The sequence below is a fragment of the Mus caroli genome, chromosome 7, assembly GCF_900094665.2.
Source record: "Mus caroli chromosome 7, CAROLI_EIJ_v1.1, whole genome shotgun sequence".
Taxonomy (NCBI): domain Eukaryota; kingdom Metazoa; phylum Chordata; class Mammalia; order Rodentia; family Muridae; genus Mus; species Mus caroli.
Window position 1 is genome coordinate 15487861 of NC_034576.1, and position 10281 is coordinate 15498141.

At 50.0% G+C, this 10281-nt stretch overlaps 1 protein-coding gene and 1 non-coding gene across 2 annotated transcripts in view; one reads left to right on the forward strand and one right to left on the reverse strand.

Annotated features, from left to right (window-relative positions):
- Npas1 (neuronal PAS domain protein 1) overlaps positions 1–10027 on the reverse strand; it is a 20567-nt gene extending 10540 nt beyond the window's left edge. Inside the window, exons 1-2 of the mRNA XM_029479073.1 lie at positions 9906–10027; positions 9012–9247 (exon numbers count right to left, since the gene is read on the reverse strand). Coding sequence (XP_029334933.1) covers positions 9012–9247; positions 9906–10027 — 358 coding nt within the window. The remainder of the gene's footprint in view (positions 1–9011; positions 9248–9905) is intronic.
- On the forward strand, positions 6144–6262 carry LOC115031569. The gene has a single exon (XR_003837251.1). It is a non-coding gene; the product is annotated as a 5S ribosomal RNA (ribosomal RNA).
- Positions 10028–10281: the final 254 nt, after the last annotated feature.

The window sequence follows — 10281 nt, forward strand, 5'->3', positions numbered from 1 at the left end:
CCCCTGCCTAGAATCCCCCAGTGAGGGGTTGGGGCGTGGCTCAGTGGTAGAGCCCCTGCCTAGAATCCCCCAGTGAGGGGCTGGGGGCGTGGCTCAGTGGTAGAGCCCTGCCTAGAATCCCCCAGGGAGGGGCTGGGGGCGTGGCTCAGTGGTAGAGCCCTTGCCTAGAATTCTCCAGTGAGGGGCTCTGTGGTAGAGTGCTTGTCTAGTATTCATAGGCTCTGGGTTCAATCCACTGCACTGAAAGACAGTAACAAAATCCAAAGAAACACAAAATTATGAGAGTAGTTAGAGAAGTTTGCACTGCAGGGTGGACTGCACATTAAGATAGCAGCTGAAGATCACAGCTCAGTGATTCTTCAATAAGTGAAAAGAGAGCTATGACGTGAGCCTCTGGCAATCCCTTTACAACCCAACAACCTTAAGATAGGTACTGTGAGGAGTGCTGTATACACACAGAGAGAACAGCATTACATAAAGCCAAGAAAAAATCCCCAACGTCCAGCCTCCGAGAACGGATACAAAATGCGGTAGATCCAAGATGAAGAGGAATGAAGCCTTGATTTGTGATGGAATATTATAAAAGCAGACAGGCACAAAAAGGCCACAGTGACCCCACGCCTATGAAATGTCTAAAACTGGCAAGTCGATGGGAGCAGAAAGCAGGTCTGTGGTTGGCAGCACTGGGCAGGTGGCTGCTTCATGGCTGCAGGACTCCTTTGGGACTATGCAGTAAATGGTGCTGGTTTGGATACTTTAAAACAGCCTTGCGTGTACAGCAAGTTCCAGGCCAGTCAGGGCACAGAGTGAGACCCTGTCTAAAAGCTGGGATGGGGGAGGTGTAGAGAACTGGCTGAGTGGTTAAGAGCACGCTCTCTTGCGGAAGGACCCTTCTAATCTCAGGGATTTGATGCCCTCTTCTGGCCTCTGTCAGTACTACACATCTGTGGTACATACATTCATGTAAAACACTCACACACTTAAATATAAATAAATATTTTTAAAAGTTGTCGAAATGAGTTAGTGGTAAATGCATGCACCATCAGACTTGAAGATCCCCAGAACTTATGTGATACAATGAGACTTGATTCTCACAGATTGTCCTCAGACCTCCACCTGTGTGCTGTGTCCTGCCCACATACACACATGAACAGATAAACAAATTAAGTTTTTTAAAATGCTATCTAATTTTACTATGGATACATTTTGGATGAAAATTTTTAGTTTCTTTGAAATAGAGTCTCAATAAATAACCCAAGTTTGACTAAAATTTGCCATTCTCCTGTCTCAGCCTCCTGAAAACTACATTTACAGGGATGCATCAGCAGGCTTGAGTACAGTGTGTGGGCTTTCTTTTTTTCAGTGCTGTGCACTGAACCAGAGCCTTGCACATGTTAGGCAGTTACTTTCCCACTGAGCCACACCCCCAGCCCCTCACTGGGGGATTCTATGCAGGGGCTCTACCACTGAGCCACACCCCCAGCCTCTCATTGGAGGATTCTATGCAGGGGCTCTACCACTGAGCCACACCCCCAGCCTCTCATTGGAGGATTCTATGCAGGGGCTCTACCACTGAGCCACGCCCCCAGACCCTCATTGGAGGATTCTATGCAGGGTGCTGCCATTGAGTTACACCTCCTGCTGGTATTTTTGTATAGTATACCATGGCAGAGACGTGTATACAATAGTGAAACTTTTGCAGATGTGTTGAGGAGATGAAGACATACAAGGAGGAGAAAGTTAGAATTCCAGAGAGACTTAAATTCTGGGACAGACAGTCACTAAGACATAGGCTGAATGTCACAGTCGTCCCCCTCCCCCGGTCAGGACACCTGGATGCTGTAGTTACCCCCCCCCCGATCCCCCCTAACCCCCGCCCCAGCTTCCCAAGAGAGAACCCAAGCACTCTGTCAGTGGCCTTCCCTCTGTTAGGCTAAGGGCCTGGAGTCACCTCTTCTTCTTGTGCCTCAGTTTCCTCTTTAAATGGATTTGCTGCAGGGGTCTGAGTTCCTAGACTGCCAAGTGTCTAGGGAGCATGAAGGAGGAAAGCAGGGAGTGAGGTGGGAATGGTGCTTTTCCTGGGCAGGACCCCTGCCACCCCTGTTCCTCAGGACTCCCCCAAGTCAGCCAGGCTGTCAGAGTCTACCCCAGGCCTCCCCAGACCCCCCTCCCATCTGACTGCTGTTTCTCCTGCTTCCTCCCCATCTGAACCTCCAGGAACAATAAGTGTGGGGGGTGATGGAGACCCCTCCCCCGAAACCCAGCTCCAAGCAGCCCCGTGACAGGCAGGAACAATGCTGCCTGCTAATTGTGGCAATTTTCCCCTGTCATTTTTGCTAATTCCTTCATTTTCCCTCTCCGGGGATCAGCCCGGGTCAGACTGAGCTGCTGCATTAATGGGCACACTGGGATGGGGGTGCACAGGAGGAGAGCTTGGGAACCTGCTGTGCCCCCCCATGCACATGACCCATCCCCTGCGACAAGGATCCCAAGGTGTGCTTAGGATTGCCTACCGATGTCTTAGTACCCCCACTTTCCACCTCCCCAAACCTACCGGCTCCCTATTCTTCCCACCTACAGCCCCTCCATGTCCCAATTCAACAGGTGTGCTCCACCTTCACAGCTGCCCTGCCCAGAAGTCCAAAGACCCTGAAATCACTTATTCACTTAATTGCTTATTCAACTAATAAACATTTGTCAGGCAACGTCAGGGTGGTGGTGGAAGCCTGAGGTGGGTGGAAAGGAAGAAGGGAGACATGGGCAGAGAGAGGGTATGCTCAGAAAAGGGAGGGCAGGAAAGATCCCTACCAAGTTTCAGGAGGTCCCCTCCCTTCCCATCCTATGAGTTTCTCATCTTGGGTCCTTGGGAATGAAGGGCTAGGTTTTCATGACTCTCGGGAGTGGAAGAGGAGATGTCCTGTCACTCAATCATCTGTTATCATCGGGCTCGATGGATGCCCAGGGGACCTCAACCTGTTGTAGGAATTATATTTCTCTTTCAAGACAGGATTTTCTGTGTAGCCTTGGCTGTCCTGGAACTCACTCTGTAGATCTGGCTGGCCTTGAACTCACAGAGATCCACCTGCCTTTGCCTTGGCCCAAGTGCTGGGATTAAAGGTGTGTGTCACCACTGCCAGGCTGGAACTCACTGCGCATCGAAAGATGATCTTGCGCTCCAGATCCCCCTTCCCTTCTCTACTGGGATTACAGGTCTGCACCGTGCCTGGTTTGTCTAGTGCTGGGATGCAACCCAGGGCTTCCTACAGGCTAGGCAAATGTTCTACCAACTAAATGCCAACCCCAGCCTTGTGCTAAGAGCAGTTGGGTTTTGTACATCAAAGGCCTCCAGGGCCACAAACAGGTATACAGTGGGTGACTAATATATCATCGAGACGAATGCTAAAGTATCAGTCTAGACTACTCCTGAGAGTTTCTGGGGTCTCTCCCTTCGGCTTTCCCTCTTCCTCCTACCCGCTTTCCCATCTCCTTTCTCAGTTTATCCAGCCCCTCTGCCCAACCCCCAGTCTAACCCTCACTGTCTCCTTCAGCTTCTAGGCTGTCCTTTGTGCCAGCCCTCGCCTGGCCTTTCTCACACCTGGCATTTTCACTCCTTTAAGTCTTGGGTCAAAGGTTACTTCCTCCTGAGGTAGTGTCCTACCTGGGGACGAAGATGTCACCTCACTCAAGGACAGTTTACTGAGCATTTCCTCCATTCCCCCAACATTGTTAAAACAATGCACACAAACGACTGGGGGAGAGGGCTGGGGCGATCGTCCAGCTGGAAAATCATTTGCTACGCAAGTGTGAAGACCTCATTCAAATCCCCAGAACCCATGTGAAGCTGGATATGTTAGTGAACACTGTATTTCATCATTCGTACTGGGAGATGAGAGATGAAAGACTCCCTCGGAGCCTGTGGGCCAGCTTGCCTGCCCTCTGCTAGCCTGCCCCGTGGTAGCCTGCCCTCTGCTAGCCTGCCCTGTGCTGCACTGAACAATAAATAGACTTATCTCAAGAAAAGGAGGAAGGCAAAGGTTGACACCTGGTAACACACACACACACACACTTACGTGAATGCATGCACACATGCACATGTACACACTTATAAAGAATAATAAAAAGACTGGAGGGGCTGGTGAGATGGCTTAGTGGGTAAGAGCACCCGACTGCTCTTCCGAAGGTCCAGAGTTCAAATCCCAGCAACCACATGGTGGCTCACAACCATCTGTAACGAGATCTGGTGCCCTCTCCTGGAGTGTCTGAAGACAGCTACAGTGTACTTACATATAATAAATAAATAAGTCTTTAAAAAATAAAATAAAATAAAATAAAAAGACTGGATAGATGCTTCAGCAGTTAAGAACACACATCGTTCATGCAGAAGAATAGCTTGGCTCCCAGTACCCAGCTTGGGTGGCTTTAAACCACCTGTAACTTCAGCTGCAAGGGATTCAACACCCTCTGGCCTCTTCCAGCAGGGGCACACACATGGTGCACATAAGCACATGTAGGCACAAACACATACACGTACAGTTTTTGAAAACTTTAAAAAAACAGTAAAAAGTAAAAAGTGGTGGTGCATGTCTTTAATCCCAGTATTTGGGAGACAGAGGCAGGAGGATCTCTGTGAGTTCGAGGACAGTGTGGTGTACAGAGCAAGTCCAGGGCTGGTTACACTGAGAAACCCTGTCTCAAAAAATAAAACAAACAAAACCCCATCTCCCCGACATACTCTGAAGCTCCTGGGTAGATGATGTCATCATGTTTTATAGATTGAGGCTTAAAGGTGGGGTGGGTATCCAAGGTAGGAGCCTGTCATGCTATGTAGTCAGGGAAAGGCCTTCTGGGTGACCAATCCTAAACACACCATCCTTGCTACAATGTATCTGAGGGAGCCTAGGCCTAGTTACTGTCTTGTATGAGAGAGAGAGAGAGAGAGAGAGAGAGAGAGAGAGAGAGAGAGAGAGAGAGAGAGAGAGAGAGAGAGAGAGAGAGAACCATTCCTTATCACTCATTATAAGAAATTTTGGACTCTCGCTCTGTCCATCAGCGTGGGTCCCTTGTCCACTGGGATCAACACACGTGGGAAGAGTTATTACTGTCCAGTAATCACAAATTAACTGTGACTGCAGTCCCCAAGTATCTACTAGCCTCCCTGGACATCAGGCACAAAAGTGGTGCACAGACATGTATGCAGACCAAACACCCTTATACAAACAACAACAACAAACAACAGCATCAATAATAATAGCTTAAATGCAAGGTTAGAGAAAGAGACGAATAGGGAATTATCTAAAACCAAAGAAATTTAACATCTGGGACCTAGAAGGGATGTTCAAGTGTGGTAGTTAAAAATTGACCCAAAGCAGATACACATGGCAGAGTTTAACTTTCATCCCAGATGGCAGATGGAGGCAGAGAGTTCTAGGCCATCTAGGACTACACAGAGAGACCTTGTCTAAGATAAGAAAGAAAGTAAGCAAGCTTGAACTCAGGGTCATAGAACCGGGTCAGTAGGTCAAGGAGCACATTCCCAAGCCTGTCTGTCAGAGTTTGATCTCTCTGTGCTCAAAGAGAAGATCAATTGTGGGCTGGAGCACCAACTGTTCTTCCAGAGGTCCTGAGTTCAATTCCCAGCAACCACATGGTGGCTCACAGTCATCTGTAATGGGATCTGATGCCCTCTTCTGGTGTGTCTGAAAACAGCTACAGTGTACTCATATATAGAAAATAGGTGTATATAGGTATGTGTGTGTATTTATTATATGTATATATATACATATATATATATACATTTATTATATGTATATATATATATACACACACACATATATATATATATATANATATATATATATATATATATATATATATATATATATATATATATGAATGAGAGGATCAACTCCTGAAGATTGTTCTTCTAGGGGAGTTGAAGAGCTGGAGCAGCAGTTAAGAACACTGCTCTTCCAGAGGACCGGGGTTTGATGCCCAGAATCTACATGGTGGCTCACAAGTGTATATAACTCCAATTTCAGGGGGATCTAGTGCCCTCTTCTGGCCTCTGTGGGCACCAGTGTACATGTGCATGCAGGCAAAATACACAAATACATAAAATAAAAGCCTCTTAGAAAATGAACCAAGTCTACGGCTATACCACCCTGAACGCGCCCGATCTCGTCTGATCTCAGTAGCTAAGCAGGGTCGGGCCTGGTTAGTACTTCGATGGGTGACCGCCTGGGAATACCGGGTGCTGTAGGCTTAAAAAAAAAAAAAAAAAAAGACAATGAACCAAGTAGCTACCATCTTCCCCATTTGGGTCTCATTTTCTCAGGGTCTTTCTTCCAGTCTTCAGAGAGCTACTTTGGTGTAGATTAGCAGGGGCCTAAGTTTTTGAATTTGGTTGTCTGTCGACCGGATGTTGAGCCCCCCCCCCCCCCCCGCGTTCCTGACCAGTTGGTTCTGATGCACAGGTGGGCATTGTGGAAGTGGCTAAGAGACGACCCGGCCCGGGGTGCTGTGACCAGAGTGAGCCTCTATCTCTTGAAGCTTCCGGATGCCCCTTCAAGTGTTGAGGGGCTGGACACCGTCAGGGCTCTCTCAGCCCCCCTTTTTCCCTCCCTGGGGCTCCAGGACAATAGACAAGATGTTTATCCCCCGCCGGCGCACATGTTGTTCGCGGTAATGACAGTAATCAGCCTCGCTAATGCGGCATTCTCTCAGCGCCAGTCAATTCGCCTAATTACCGCCTGGGAAGCCGGATTATTTAAATTTAAATGGTGATTTATTGCGGGACTTAATCAATGCTATTTTCTCTCCCCCCACCTCCTCTCTGGGTACCAGGGCAGGAAGGGAATAGGAACCCTCTCCAACCCCACCCTAAGGACCCCATTCTTCCTGAGTGTGTGTGTGTGTGTGTGTGTGTGTGTGTGGAGTTTCTTCACCTGTGACCATAGGTAACACTTTTGCTGCCCTGTAATAACAATTAAGTAGGGATATATAAACTAGAATGATGAAAATATAATATTCTATGCATCAGTAATCAAAGGTAGGAAGAAAAATGAGATATTCATCTATATGTTGACATCTTACATATACTACATTGTTGCAAATTATAGATTATAAATTTTCTTCTACTGTGTCACATCTACATCTATCTACAAGGGACTTTTTTTTTTTTTTTATCTGAGACAAGGTTTCTCTGTGTAGCCCTGGCTGTCCTGGAACTTACTTTGTAGACCAGACTGGCCTCGAACTCAGAAATCCGCCTGCCTCTGCCTCCCAAGTGCTGGGATTAAAGGCGTGCGCCACCACTGCCCGGCTACAAGGGACTTTTTGCTTCATTTTTTATTCTCTATTAATCTTGTTTTGAGACAGGATCTCTTGTGGCCCAGGCTGACCTAGAACTCACAGTGTAGCTGAGAATGAGTTTGGCCTTCGGCTTGTTACAGTAACAGGTGTGTGCTTCCATGCCTGCTTGCTAGAATTTGTTTGTTTGTTTCTGAGACTGGGTCTCTTTCTGTAGCCCTGGCTAGTTTCCAACTCACTACATAGAGGAGGCTGGACCTAAACCCACAGAGATCTGCCTGTCTTTGTCTCTCAGGTGCTGGGATGAAAATGCCACCGTGCCTGGCCCTTTTTGTTTTGAGACAGAATCTCATTTTGTAGCAGAGGCTGGCTTCATACTCATGGTAATTCTCCTGCTTCAGCCTCAGGAGCACTGGGTGAATAAGCCATCAACACCAGACCCAGCCAGGGCAGGGACTCTGGTCTAGTGTGTTTCCTGCTATGTCCTGGGCACTCACAATGGTATCACACATGGAATTGACTCTCCATAAACAGTAAGGTGACACAGGCCACATACCGAAGGCTGCCTTGCCTGGTCCTTTGCAGGGAGTTCCAGGGGCCTTGCCTGATGGGGGTGGCACTGATGGTCAATCCTATTTCTTCTCTCTCTCAGTCTCTCTCTCAGTCTCTCTCTCTCTCTCTCTCTCTCTCTCTCTCTCTCTCTCTCTCTCTCTCTCTCTCTCTCCTCTCCCTCTCTCTGAGACAGGGTTTTTCTTTGTAGCCCTGGCTGTCTGGGAGCTCACAGAAATCCACCTGCCTCACTTCTGGAGTGCCGGGATTAAAGGCGTGCTCTAGCTACCACTGCCCACCGCCAATGCAGCACAGGAAGAGGGGAGGCGCCTCGCTGGGGGACTTCAGGGCTAGGGGTTGGTGTGGGGATGGACACACAGCTAATGTCACCAAGGAGAACCTTCTTGATGATCTATCATCCCCCCTCCTGGCCATATTGTGACCTCCTCACCTCAAATGGGGAATTTAGCCCCCAGTTTTCTGTGTTCCCTGGAGTGCCACAGGACCGTTCGGGAGCCCACCCTTATTGGTTGAGTGGAGGCCCTGGCGGGGGTGGGAAGAGGCACCGAACAGCTGGAAACTTCTGTAGCAACCCTGGTTCATCTCACCTCATAAAATTAATAGCCTCTGCTGTGTGTGGAGGCAGACGCCTGTACTCCCAACACTGAGGAGATGGAGGCAGGAGGATCCCAAATTCAGGGCTGGCCTATACTACATATCAAATTCCAGGCCAGGCCAGACCAGGCTACAGGAGGCACGATCTAAAAGACAAGCGCCAGGACGGGGTGATGGCGCTCACCTTTAAACCCACAGGACCCACAGGAGCCAGAGGCAGGTGAGCTGGAGACCAGCCAAGTCCACATATCAAGTCCCAGGCTAGCCGAGGTTACATAGTAAGGCCCTGTCTCATCAAACGACGACAAAAACAATAACCACCTTTTCCAGTGATCTAGATTGCTGCCAGGTTCTGACTTAAGTCAAAAGTTTATAAAAAATCCTCAACTTGTCCCCTCGAGACCAGTTGGGAAACCACCAAAGGTCTGGTGGACTCTCCAGGAGCCGGGTCAGGGCCGGCCTGGCTTTCTCAATCCTGTCCCCAAGGCTGGGGGTAGGGCGGCAGGGGAGAACTTGGCAGCGTGAGCATGCGCACTCACCGAGGCCAGCCGGAGGCCCGACGGCCCGCAACCCCCAGGGCGGCGCCCCCAGCGCGGCAAAACGACGCAGGCGGAGGTAGGTGACGCTAAGGCGCACGATGGACGCCTTGTCCAGCTGGCTGGAGATGGCACCGGGCAGAGGGAGCAGCTTGGCTAGCTCGAAGAACTCCAGATTTTCCTTCCCGCGCCGCCAGCGCGCAGCGTTGCGGGACTTCTCTTTGCGCTGCGCCTGCAGGCTGGGCGGGCGGCATGGAGGAGGTGTCAGTAAGAGTCCTGGAAACGCGGTCCCAGCACTTCAGGAAGTGGGATAGGCCTGAGTGCGAATTCTACATCCCTGCTGGCTTTTGAGGACAGGGACAGAACCTTTATTTAATAATAATAATAATTTAATTATTACTATGGTATTTGGGGTACTAGGGTTTGAACTGAAGGTCTACCACCGAACTACATTCCTCAGGTTTGTTTTTTGTTTTTTTGTGTTTTGTTTTTGGAGACAGAGGTCTTACTATGTACACCAGGCTGGCCTTAAACTTGTAGAGAGATTAGCTTGCCTCGGCCTCCGGAGCACCGAGATAAAAGGCGTACATAACCACGCCCGGCTAATGTTTTTGCCTTTTGCGATAAGTTCTATTTTGCCCAGGCTAGCCTTGAACTGGCGAGCCTCCTGCTTCAGTTGTGATGTCAGGCTACGGGGCTGGGGGCAGAACCTTCTCTTTAGCCGGTGAATTCGCAGCTGGGGGACTGAAAACAGAACTCAGCAATAAGTGAGGGTGACAAAGTCTAGATACGGGTCAGGGCACGGGCCAGAGGATGAATGTCATCTGAAAGGCTGTGAAGCCCCCCCACCCCCGCACGCCTTCGGGGGAGAGGCTATTCAGGGGCAGATTTGCTCACCAGGGTCCGGGCGGGGCCTTGACCATCAGCCCAGGCAGGAAATCCCAGGGGACGCCGGCTCCACGACCGCCCCCGCACTTGACTTCACCTCGGCCACCGCTTCTGGGATAGGGGGTCGCCATCTCGACGGGGACTCGGGAATTCAGGCGCGAAGGAGTCGCGGGTGGGGTTCAGTTCCCTGGGGGAAGATCGTCCAGGGAAACTGAGGTGCGTGCGTGTGCCCAAGGGTCAAGCCAGGAGATGCCTTAGATGCGTTCCTCAGTTTCCCCTTCCTGGGAAGCCGCGGTTCCCACCCTGGCGCTCCGGGTGAGGACGTGCCCCGCCGCCGCCTCCCCCGCGCGGCCCGCCAGCGCGCCCGCCTCACGCCCGCGCCGGG